General features: G+C 44.0%; 1 protein-coding gene across 9 annotated transcripts in view; it reads right to left on the bottom strand.

Annotated features, from left to right (window-relative positions):
* Window positions 1-13072, bottom strand: part of kansl1l (KAT8 regulatory NSL complex subunit 1-like) — a 321460-nt gene that overhangs the window by 28738 nt on the left and 279650 nt on the right. For 8 of the 9 annotated variants that reach the window (XM_070876265.1, XM_070876263.1, XM_070876266.1 and 5 more), the window contains 2 exons: window positions 7478-7647; window positions 6420-6544 (listed from right to left, as the gene is read on the bottom strand). In XM_070876265.1, coding sequence (XP_070732366.1) covers window positions 6420-6544; window positions 7478-7647 — 295 coding nt within the window. The remainder of the gene's footprint in view (window positions 1-6419; window positions 6545-7477; window positions 7648-13072) is intronic. The other variant, XM_070876268.1, reaches the window with a different exon arrangement.

The raw sequence follows: 13072 nt of genomic DNA, 5'->3' as shown, positions 1-13072 counted from the left end.
GAAGAACTGAGGGAAATCCTTATTAGTCAGGAAATGATGTTAAGGAAACTGATGGGACTGAAGGCTGATAAATCCCCAGGACCCGATAGTCTGCATCCCAGAGTACTTAAGGAAGTGGCTCTAGAAATAGTGGGTGCATTGGTAGTCATTTTCCAAAATTCCATGGACTCTGGATCAGTACCTATGGATTGGAGGGTAGCTAATGTAACCCCACTTTTTAAAAAAGGAGGGAGTGAGAAAACAGGGAATTATAGACTGGTTAGCCTGACATCGGTAGTGGGGAAAATGCTGGAATCAATTATTAAAGATGTAATAGCAGCGCATTTGGAAAGCAGTGACAGGATCGGTCCAAGTCAGCATGGATTTATGAAAGGGAAATCATGCTTGACAAATCTTCTGGAATTTTTTGAGGATGTAACTAGTAGAGTGGACAAGGGAGAACCAGTGGATGTGGTGTATTTGGACTTTCAAAAGGCTTTTGACAGATCCCACACAAGAGATTGGTGTGCAAAATTAAGACACATGATATTGGGGGTAATGTATTGATGTGGATAGAGAACTGGTTGGCAGACAGGAAGCAAAGAGTCGGAATAAACGGGTCCTTTTCAGAATGGCAGGCAGTGACTAGTGGGGTACCCACAAGGTTCAGTGCTAGTACCCCGGTTATTTACAATATACATTAATGATTTAGACGAAGGAATTGAATGTAATATCTCCAAGTTTGCAGATGACACTAAGCTGGGTAGCAGTGTGAGCCGTGAGGAGGATGCTAAGAGGCTGCAGGGTGACTTGGACAGGTTAGGTGAATGGGCAAATGCATGGCAGATGCAGTATAATGTAGATAAATGTGAGGTTATCCACTTTGGTGGCAAAAACAAGGCGGCAGAATATTATCTGAATGGTGACAGATTAGTAAAAGGGAACCTGGGTGTCATGGTACATCAGTCACTGAGGGTAGGCATGCAGGTACAGCAGGCGGTAAAGAAAGAAAATGGCATGCTGGCCTTCATAGCGAGAGGATTTGAGTATAGGAGCAGAGAGGTCTTACTGCAGTTGTACAAGGCCTTGGTGAGGTCACACCTTGAGTATTGTGTGCAGTTTTGGTCTCCTAATCTGAGGAAGGACGTGCTTGCTATTGCGGGAGTGCAGCGAAGGTTCACCAGACTAATTCCCGGGATGGCAGGACTGACATATGAAGAAAGACTGGATCGGCTAGGCTTATACTCACTGAGATTTAGAAGAATGAGAGGGGATCTCATAGAAACATAAAATTATGACGGGACTGCACAGGTTAGATGCAGGAAGAATGTTCCCGATGTTGGGGAGGTCCAGAACCAGAGATCACAGTCTAAGGATAAGGGGTAAGCCATACAGGACTGAGATGAGGAGAAACTTTTTCACCCAGTGAGTGGTGAACCTGTGGAATTCTCTACCACAGAAAGTTGTTGAGGCCAGTTCGTTGGATATATTCAAGACGGAGTTGGATGTGGCCCTTACGGCTAAGGGGATTAGGGATATGGAGAAAAGGCAGGAGTGGGGTACTGAAGTTGCATGATCAGCCATGATCATATTGAATGGCAGTGCAGGCTGGAAGGGCCGAATAGCCTGCACCTATTTTCTATGTTTCTATATTTCTAAGACAGAGGAAACAAGGGCTGAAAAATAGACAACAGAAGAGTTTGCTAATACTTAAATGCAAGGAGTATAAGGAATAAGGCAGATGAGCTGAGAGCACAGATAGACACTTGGGAGTACGATATAGCTATTACTGAGACATGGCTGAAAGAAGGGCAGCTCAACATTCCTGGTTACAGGGTTTTCAGACGAGATAGAGAGGGTGGTAAAAATGGAGGGGTAGTCACAGTATTAATTAAAGAAACAATTACAGCTGTGAGAAGGGATGATATTTTAGAGGGGTCATCAAACGAGTCCATATGGGTTGAATTGAAGAACAAAAAAGGGGCGATCACAGTACTGGGAGTGTACTATAGACCCCCATGTAGTCAGAGGGAGATAGAAAAACAAATACGTGGGCAAACTGCTGCGAAGTGCAAAAATTATAGAGCTGTAATAGTGGGGATTTCAACTACCCTAATATTAACTTGGAAAAAGAAGAATGGTACAGAGGGTGCGGAATTCCTAAAATGCATTCAGGAGAACTTCTTTAGCCAGTATGTAACAATCCCAACAAGGGATGGGGTGGATCTGGAGCTGGTTTGGGAGAATGAAGAGGGGCAGGTGGAAGGGGGAGAGCATTTTGGTGCTAGTGATCATAATTCAATAAGATTTAGGGTAGTTATGGAAAAGGACTGGACCAGGAAAAAAAAGTTCTCAATTGGGATAAAGCCAATTTTGCTGAGCTGAGATGCGATTTGGCCAAAGTGGATTGGAAACGGCTACTTGATGGTAAATCAGTGTCAGAGCAGTGGGAGGCAATTCAAGGAGAGGATCCTGAGGGTACAGAGCAAGTATGTTCACTTAAAAAAAAGTATGGGACTAACAAATCTAGAGCCCCCTGGATGTCAAGGTACATACAGAGTAATATAAAGAAAAAAAAGGGAAGCTTATGACATACCGAGAACACAATACTGCAGAAACTCTAGAGGAGTATAAGAAATGCAGGGCTGCGATTAAAAAGATATCAGGAAAACAGAGAGAGCACGAAAGAATGTCAGCAAGTAAAATCAAGGAAAACCCAAAGATGTTTTATAAATACATTAAGAGCAAGAAGATAACTAGCGAAAGAATGGGGACTATTAGAGACCATAAAGGAAATCTTTGTGTGGAGGCAGAAGACGTGGATATGATTCTTAATGAATACTTTGCAATTGTTTTCACAAAAGAAAGGGGCGATGCAGACTTTACAATCAAGGAGGAAGAGTGTGAAATATTAAACGAGATAAACATAGTGAGAGAGGAAGTATTACAGGGTTTAGCAGCTTTGAAAGTGGATAAATCCCCAGGCCCGGATGAAATGAGGGACAGGAAAAATCTTCATTTGGAAAGACATGGATTAATCAAGGACAGTCAGCATGGATTTGTTAATGGACTAACTTGATTGAATTTTTTGAGGAGATAACTAGGAGGGTCGATGAGGGCAGTGCATATGATGTAGTGTATATGGATTTTAGCAAAGCTTTTGATAAGGTCCCACATGGCAGACTGGACACGAAAGTAATAGCCCATGGGATTCAGGGCAAAGCGGCAAGTTGGATCCAAAATTGGCTGAGGCAGGAAGCAAAGGGTAATGGTTGATGGGCGTTTTTGTGACTGGAAGGCTGTATCCAATGGGGTTCCGCAGGGCTCAGTGCTGGGTCCCTTGCTGTGTGGTTGATAATGAAGAAGAAAGCTGCGGATTGCAGGAAGATATCAATGTACTGGTCAAGTGGGCAGAACAGTGACAAATGGAATTCAATCAGGATAAGTGTGAGGTAATGCATCTGCGGAGGTCTAACAAGGCAAGGGAATACACATTAAATGGTACGACACTGAAAAATGTAGAGGAACAAAGGGACCTTGGAGTGCAGGTCCACAGATCCCTGAAGGTAGCAGGCCAGGTAGATAAGATGGTTATGAAGGCATATGGAATACTTGCCTTTATTAGTCGAGGCATGGAATACAAGAACAAGGAGGTTAAGCTTGAATTGTATAAAACACTGGTTAGGCCTTGCTGGAGTACTGTGTGCAGTTCTGGTCACCACATTACAGGAACGATGTGATTGCACTGGAAAGGGTGTAGAGGAGATTTACAAGAATGTTGCCTGGACTGGAGAATTTTGGCTATGAGGATAGATTGGAGATGTTGGGTCTGTTTTCTTTAGAACAGAGGAGGCTAAGGGAAGATCTGATTGAGGTGTATAAAATTATGAGGGGCCTGGATAGAGTGGATAGAAGACCTGTTTGCCTTGGAAGATGAGTCAACAACCGGGGGGGCATAGATTTAAAGTAATTGGGGGGAGATTTAGAGGGGATACGAGGTGAAATTTCTTCACCCAGAGGGTGGTGGGGTCTGGAACTCACTGCCTGAAAGAGTGGTAGAGGCAAAAACCCTCGCCCCATTTAAAAAATACTTGGATATGCACTTAAAGTGCTGTAACCTACAGGGCTACGGACCAAGAACTGGAAAGTGAGATTAGGCTGGATAGCTCTTGGTCTGCCGGTGCGGACACGCTGGGTTGAAGTGGCCTCCTTCTGTGCTGTAAATTTCTATGATTCTATATCAGAGGCCCTGGCCACATTCTTCTCATCCTCCTTGGATATGGGAGTGGTGCCAGAGAACTGGAGGATTGCAAATGCTACATAACCAAAAAAAACAGAGGAGTTAACTACAGGCCAGTCAGCCTAACATTGGTTTTGGGTAAGCCTTTCAAACAATAATCTGGGGCAAAATTAATTGTCACTTGGAAAAATATGATTTGATAAATGAGAGCCAGCACGGATTTGTTAATGGCAAATCGTGTTTGATTAACTTGATTGAGTTCTTTGATGAAGTAACGGAAAGGGTTGATGAAGGTAGTACGGTTTATGTTGTGTATATTGACTTTGACAAGGTGTTTGATAAAGTACCACAAAATAGACCTGTTAGCAAAATTGACACCCATGAGATTCAAGGGGCAATGGCAGCATGGATACAAAATTGACTAAGGGACAGAAAGCAGAGTAGCGGCGAATGGTTATTTTTCAGACTATATTGAAGTATACAGTGGTGTCCCCCAGGGGTCAGTATTAACTGCTCCTTTTGATATATATTAATGACCTGGACTTGGTATACAGAGCATCATTTCAAAGTTTGCAAATGACACAAAACTCAGAAATGTAGTAAACAGCGAAGAGTATAGAAGACTTCAGGAGGATATGGGCAAACGAGTAAAATGGGCAGACACAAGGCAGATTAAATTTAACACAAGAATATGAAGTGATGCATTTTGGAAGGAAGAATGAGGAAAGGCAATATAAACTAAACAGTAATTTTACAGTATAATTTTAAAGAGATGCAGGAACTGAAACTCCCCCAAGGGCCTATGTACCTAAATCTTTGAAGGTGGCAGGACAAGTTGAGAAGGCTATTAAAAAAGCACATGTGATCCTTGGCTTTATAAACAGAGGTAGAGTACAAAAGCAAGGAAGTTATGCTAAATCTTCATAAATCACTGGTTAGGCCTCAGCTGTGTCCAATTCTGGGCACCATACTTTAGGAAGGATGTCAAAACTTTTGGGAGGGTGCAGAGATTTATTAGAATTGTGCCAGGAATAAGGAACTTCAGTTCTGTGGAGAGATTAAAGATCTGGGATTGATAGGTTTTAGCTCAGGATTGCCAAACTACAGCCTGTGTACCATGGCTAACAAAAAGTATCTGCAAATTAACGAGAACATTGATATAAACTTTCTATGCAGCCCATGAAGTTCCATAATATGCAACTAAGTGACCTATGAAGATAGAAAGCTTTAACACCACTGTTTTCAATTACTATACAGGTACAACATCCCGAATTCGGCTGTCCGAAAACCGGAATTGTCCGAAAACCGGACATTTTTGAGGCGGCCAAGATGGCGACATCGGGTGGCAAGGGATGAGGAAATCGGTAAAAAACGCAGTGCCGAGGGCGGCGAGAATTGGCGGGAGGCAAGGATCGGTGGGCGGCGAGGGGTGCCGGCGGCGAGGTCCAAAATCCGAAAACTGGCATGATCTCGGTCCCGAGGTTGTCGGATTTCAGACGTTGTACCTGTATTCCCCTTTTTCACTACCCAGAACTATTACAGTGTAAGGAACTATATAAAACAGCAGTGACCAATAATCTCCTCAAAACTATATACAATTGTGGGTAATGCTGTGAACAGCAGAAGATACCAATCTGGGCAGTCGAGTTCAGCTATCTGTCCTTTTCTCAATGAGTATGATTATTAACTAGGTATAATTAAACAGTCATTAGTACTTGTAATCAAGAAAAAAATAAGATTAACATGAACCTTTTAATGAGCTGTGTATACACTTTTCAATTAAACATTATGCAGTTTCTTTGCGAACTCTATCATGCCATCATAAAATAAATCTGCTAAATATTAGTTATTTTTAAAATATTTACTCCTGTTTACCACATAAGTTGGACTGGTTTAGGGCCAATGGTAATGAAAGGTTAAAGTTACAGACTGAACAGGTGCCAATCAACGTTCCTGCTAAGCTGGTTCTGAGGTCCCACACAGGCTGCTCACCGACTTTTACATAGAAGAAACTACGCATGAGCGAAAAGTTGAATGGGTTGCGCAGGCAGTTAAAGGGACCGTGCACAAAAAAGATTAGAGGGAACATTGGTGTCAATGCACAACACCATGAACACTCATGTGGCCCCTCAATGCTGCTCTTCCTGCTAGATGTGCAAGGTTCCTTATGAAATAGAATCAAGAGAATAAAGAAGTGTACCTTGGTGTAATGATTTCCTTATACTGGAGTTTCTCAATCTTGGTGGTGGCAACCAATGACATGGGTATCACAATGTTATCAATATCGTAACTACATTCACTTTGCTGCCTTTGCCGTAAAGGAATCTAGAATGGCACAATATATACACAACAAAGGGTTTTTCATTATATAGGCTTGAGTTGACAGCCTACTAAAGAACTTGTCTTACTATCTGCCAGTTTAAAAAAAAAATTGAAAGCAGAGTAGCGTTAATAATCCCTAGTTTTATTAGGATAACAGGACTAAAATGAGTCTTTCAAAAACAATTCCCATCAATTTACTGCTCCCCCTTTCCTCTGCAGAAAGCATTTTCTGTGGCTCAACTACGCAAAGCCTTAACCAGCTGAACCATTAGCATGCAAGAACGGAAAGTTGATCACGCAGATAATTAAAATGAACACATGCAGTGCTCAGACACTTTTCATAGTGCACTTGTAAAGAAATGTCATTAGTTTCATTAGAAACCCAATCATTCTGCTGCAGCAGATTCACAGGAATCTTTGGCATGATAGATTCAAAAGGACATTAGTAATTGGTGCCACAAATTAATCCTGGCCACGTGTATCCATATTGCATTTTGCAGCTCATATTGGACATCACATATTGGCAAATGGTGTAGATAAGTAGCATGTAAACTCGGGTGCCCTTAACCCAATATAATTCCCATCTCCCAAGTGACCATGACAGCTCAGCAGTATTCTAGTATCTTAAACAAGCAAGAGGGCATGAATGATCAGCATCCAGCAATTGTCACAGGTTTGGAATAAATTATTATTGTGAAATCTATTAGGGAAAATGGCCACTTCACCCTTGAGGAAACCTTCTTCCATTCTGGCTAAATTGAAAATACAGATTTTAACATATCCACGATATTAAGCAGCTGCTTCACTTAAGTTATCTTCTTCATCTCACCCCTCCACTGCAGGAATCTATCCAGTACAGAAATCTCAAAGGACTGAATATCAGAGATAGGTTTAGACTAGTTCAATAAATTGCAGAGTCTGTCCGCTATATCTTACATCTTTTGTCTGTGTAAGTGGTCTTCGGGATGGTGTTGATCTGGGCACCCAGATATCTGTTGGGCTGGAACATGGAGTTCGGTGAATAGGGACTGATGTCTGTGCTGTTTTCAAAGAACCAGAAGGAGATTCACTGGAGTTCAGCAGAGCACAGTGTCGTTTATTTAGAACTGAAATATAAAAAAAAATTCTGCAGAAATTGGTAGAGGACAGATCATAAAGCTAGCAAGATTCTATGATACTGTTTAACCAGTCTGATTTTAGAAAGTAGTGCCAGTACACTGTTCAAACACCTATTCAATAATTTTTAGCTGTGCTTTCTTTTGTGGAGCTACCTACATTTTAAATATTAAATAAAATAACTTCAAAACATAAACCAGCAAACAACTTTCAAATCAATATTTTAACTAACAGAACAAATTGGAAGGGGTAGTTAATAGTATGAAACAGGCAGATCAGTTAAAAAGAGATCTGAAAAAGATTGGGAGGTTTGGTCAAAAAGCAGATGTTGTTTAATGTAGAAAAATGAAACGTCATGGAGCTAGGGAAGGGAAGTACAAAATAGGAGGAGTATAAAATAAATAGGAACTGTCAGAGGAAGTAACATAAGTGTTATGTATGTAAACATTGTAACTGTGTAAGACTTGCCACCAGAGGGCGCAACTGTTGGAGACCCAAGGGTCACCTGCACACCTCGTGGAAGGGAATATAAAAGGTTGTCCACCATGCTGCTTAGGCACTCTGGAGTTGTATTAAAGAGACTAAGGTCACATCAGTTTTAGCTCACAGTACTGTCTTGTGGAGTTCTTCCATACTTAACAATTGGTGACGAGTAACAGATTACAAACTTTCACGTGGTCATGGCTGCCATTGGTATTTTAGAAACATAGAAAATAAGCGCAGGAGTAGGCCATTCGGCCCTTCGAGCCTGTACCACCATTCAATATGATCATGGCTGATCATGCAACTTCAGTGCCCCATTCCTGCTTTCTCTCCATACCCCTTGATCCCTTTAGCCATAAGGGCCACATCTAACTTCCTTTTGAATATATCGAACGAATTGGCCTCAACAACTTTCTGTGGTAGAAAATTCCACAGGTTCACAACTCTGAGTGAAGAAGTTTCTCTTCATCTTGGTCCTAAATGGCTTACCCCTTATCCTTAGACTGTGACCCCTGGTTCTGGACTTCCCCAACATCGGAACATTCTTCCTGCATCTAACCTGTCCAATCATGTCAGAATTTTATATGTTTCTATGAGATCCCCTCTCATTCTTCTAGAGAGATTTGTAGAGGGTGATGATTGGGAAGCCTTCGTTGAGCGTCTCGACCAGTACTTCGTGGCCAACGAGCTGGATGGGGACGATAAAGCGGTCAAGCGCAGGCGATCCTCAACGCGTGTGGGTTCACAATATATGGCCTCATCAAGAATCTGCTAGCACCGGAGAAACCAGCGGGGAAGACATATACAGAGTTGTGTACACTGGTTCGGAACCACCTCAAGCCGAAGGAGAGCGTCTTAATGGTTAGGTATCGCTTCTACACACACCATCGCTCCGAGGGCCAGGACGTGGCGAGTTATGCCGCCGACCTAAGACGCCTTGCGGGAACTTGCGAATTTGCTGGATTTTTGGGGGAAATGCTGCCGGACTTTTTTGTGCTTAGCATCGGCCACGAGGTCATTCTTCGCAAGCTGCTGTCCGCCGAATCCCTAGACCTGAGCAAGGCCATCACAATAGCCCAGGCATTCATAGCCACGAGCGATAATACCAGACAGATAGCTTCCCAACATCGAAGCTCACCGACAAGTATTGTGCATAAACTAACGTTGCTAGCAGGCAGAACTGCATGTGGCAGGGCCTACACGTCTGTAGCTGCAAGACCTAGGATGACTCAGAGTCCGCCATCGGGCGTGAATGCAAATCCATTAGCACCATGTTGGTGCTGCGGGGGTAATCATCGAGCCCATCAATGTCGATTCAAGCACTACGTGTGCAAAGGAAACAATGGGGCAACTCCAGCGAATGTCCAAGAGTGCTGCAAATCACCATGTGGCAGAGGATGATCGATCTGGCGCGGATCACGCAGTACAAACAAGAGAGACAACTCAACCGGAGGAAGAAGTGTATGGGGTACACACCTTCACTACCAAGAGCCCTCCCATCATGCTGAAAGTCAAATTGGACGCCATTCCGGTATCAATGGAATTGGACACGGAGACGAATCAGTCAATTATGAGCCAGGAGGCTTTTGAGAAACTGTGAGGCAACAAGGCACAAAGGCTCAAACTGAGCCTGATTCAGACAAAGCTGCGCACCTACACCAAAGAGCTCACACCAGTTATTGGCAGTGCGGCAGTTAAGGTATCGTACAATGGAGCTGTGCATGATTTATCACTGTGGATTATACCAGGCGATGGCCCAACGCTATTCATAAGAATTAGGAACAGGAGTAGGCCATCTAGACCCTCGAGCCTGCTCCGCCATTCAACAAGATCATGGCAGAAGCTGGCTGGGAAAGATTCGATGGAACTGGGATGACATCAAAGCACTATCTTCAGTGGATGATGCCTCATGTGCCCAAGTGCTGAGCAAGTTTCTGTAGCTATTTGAACCAGGCATAAGGTGCAGATCCATCTAGTCCCCAATGCAAGGCCCGTTCATTACAAGGCTCGAGCGGTTCCATATATGATGAGGGAGAAAGTCGAGATCGAACTGGACAGACTTCAACGAGAGGGAGTCATATCATCAGTCGAGTTCAACGAGTGGGCCAGTCCGATTGTCCCGGTGTTGAAAAGCGATGGCAGTCAGAATCTGCGGAGACTACAAGGTAACGATCAACCGAGTCTCGTTTCAAGACCAGTACCCGCTACCCAAGGCGAATTACCTGTTTGCAACCTTAGCAGGGGGGGGAAGTTGTTCACCAAGTTGGACCTAACCTCCGCCTACATGATACAGGAGCTGGTTGAATCTTTGAAAAGATTGATGTGCATCAACACGCACAAAGGATTGTTTATATACCACAGGTGCCCTTTTTGGATTTGCTCAGCTGCAGCCATCTTCCAGAGGAACATGGAGAGGCTGCTGAAATCGGTTCCGCGCACCATTGTGTTTCAAGACAACATCCTGATCACCGATCAGGACACCACCGAACACCTGCACAACCTGGAAGAGGTTCTAAGTCGACTAGACAGAGTGGGACTCAGGCTGAAACGCTCCAAGTATGTTTTCCTGGCGCTAGAGGTCGAATTTTTGGGGAGAAAGATTGCGGCAGGCGTCATCAGACCCACGGACTCAATGACAGAGGCCATCAAGAATGCACCCAGACTCCTCAACTATTTTGGTAACTTTCTACCCGGGTTAAGCACTTTGCTGGAACCGTTGCACATGTTGCTACGTAAGGGTGACGACTGGGTTTGGGGTAAATCTCAAGAGACAGCCTTTGAGAAGGCCAGAAATCTACTTTGTTCTAATAAGTTACTTGCACTGTATGACCCGTGTAAACGATTATTGCCAGCTTGTGATGCATCTTCGTACGGGGTCGGCTGTGTGTTACAGCAAACCAATGTAACGGGCAAACTTCAACCGGTTGCATATGCGTCTAGAAGTCTGTCTATGGCTGAAAGAGCCTATAGTATGGTCGAGAAAGAGGTGTTAGCATGTGTATATGGGGTTAAGAAAATGCACCAATACCTATTTGGATGTTTTTAGTTGTAGTGGACGCTTACTCTAAATGGATTGAATGCGTAATCATGTCATCCAGCACATCCACTGCTACCATTGAAAGACTCTGGGCAAGTTCGCTACCCATGGCTTGCCCGACGTCCTTGTCAGTGACAATAGAGCGTATTTCACTAGCTCGGAATTCAATGAGTTTATGACCCACAATGGCATCAAGCATGTCAGGTCTGCTCCATTTAAGCTCCCATCCAACGGTCAAGCAGAACGGGCTGTCCAAACTATCAAGCAGAGCTTGAAACGCGAGACGGAAGGCTCCTCGCAGACTCGCTTATCTCGGGTTCTGCTCAGCTACCGGATGCGACCCCACTCACTCACTGGGGCTCCCCCTGCAGAATTGTTAATGAAGAGAGCACTCAAAACCAGGCTCTCCCTAGTCCACCTGGATCTAAATGATCATGTGGAAACCTGGCGTCGCCGGCAAAACATGTACCACGATTGCGCGGCTGTATCGCGAGACATTGATGTTAACGACCTTAATTTGTCCTTAATTACGGTCATGGTCCTAAATGGGTCACTGGCACTGTCTTGGTCAAGGAGGGGAAGGGAGTGTTTATAGTCAAATTATTGAACGACAAACGTGCAGAAAGCATTTGGATCAGGCCAAACTGCGGTTCACCGACAACCAGGAACAACCTGAAGAGGACATCACCATCATCGACCCACCAACACACACTCAACCAGCAATCGACCTCGCTGTCAATCAAAAGGATGAACCCACCATTCCCAACAGTGCTGTCAGACCAGCGATGGTCCGACCAACTCACCCATGTCAGAATTTGAACTCAGACGATCAAGCAGGGAGCATAGGGCCCCGGATCGTCTCAACTTGTAAATAATTTGTATCAAATACTTTGGGGGGGGGGGGGGGGGGGAGGGGGAGTGATGTTATGTATGTAAACATTGTAACTGTGTAAGACTTACCACCGAGAGCACAACTATTGGAGGCCCAAGGGTCACCTACACACCTCATGCAAGAGAGTATAAGAGGTTGTTTGCCATGCTGCTTAGGCACTCTGGAGTTGTATTAGAGAGACTAAGGTTACATTAGTTTTAGCTCACAGTACTCAGTCTTGGAGTTCTTCCATACTTAACAATATGAGCTGCGAGGAGGACGTTAAGAGGCTGCAGGGTGACTTGGACAGGTTGGGTGAGTGGGCAAATGCATGGCAGATGCAGTATAATGTGGATAAATGTGAGATTATCCATTTTGGGGGCAAAAACACGAAGGCAGAATATTATCTGGATGGCGGCAGATTAGGAAAAGCGGAGGTGCAACGAGGCCTGGGTGTCATGGCACATCAGTCACTGAAAGTGGGCATGCAGGTACAGCAGGTGGTGAAGAAGGCAAATGGTATGTCGGCCTTCATAGCTAGGGGATTTGAGTATAGGAGCAGGGAGGTCTTACTGCAGTTGTACAGGGCCTTAATGGGAATATTGTGTACAGTTTTGGTCTCCTAATCTGAGGAAGGATGTTCTTGCTATTGAGAGAGTGCAGCGAAGGTTCACCAAACTGATTCCAGGAATGGCTGGACTGTCATATGAGGAGAGACTGGATCAACTGGGCCTTTATTCACTGGAGTTTAGAAGGATGAGAGAAGATCTCATAGAAACGTATAAGATTCTGATGGGACTGGACAAGTTAGATGCAGGAAGAATGTTCCCAATGTTGGGGAAGTCCAGAACCAGGGGACATAGTCTTAGGATAAGGGGTAGGCCATTTAGGACTGAGATGAGGAGAAACTTCTTCACTCAAGAGTTGTTAACCTATGGAATTCCCTGGCTTGTTGATGCCAGTTCATTGGATATATTTCAAGAGTTAGATTATGGCCCCTACGGCTAAGGGGATCAAGGGGTAT

The sequence above is a fragment of the Pristiophorus japonicus genome, chromosome 3 (genome assembly GCF_044704955.1).
Source record: "Pristiophorus japonicus isolate sPriJap1 chromosome 3, sPriJap1.hap1, whole genome shotgun sequence".
Classification (NCBI taxonomy): domain Eukaryota; kingdom Metazoa; phylum Chordata; class Chondrichthyes; family Pristiophoridae; genus Pristiophorus; species Pristiophorus japonicus.
Note: the sequence above shows the minus strand (reverse complement) of the source record. Positions and strands in the feature narration are given on the sequence as shown.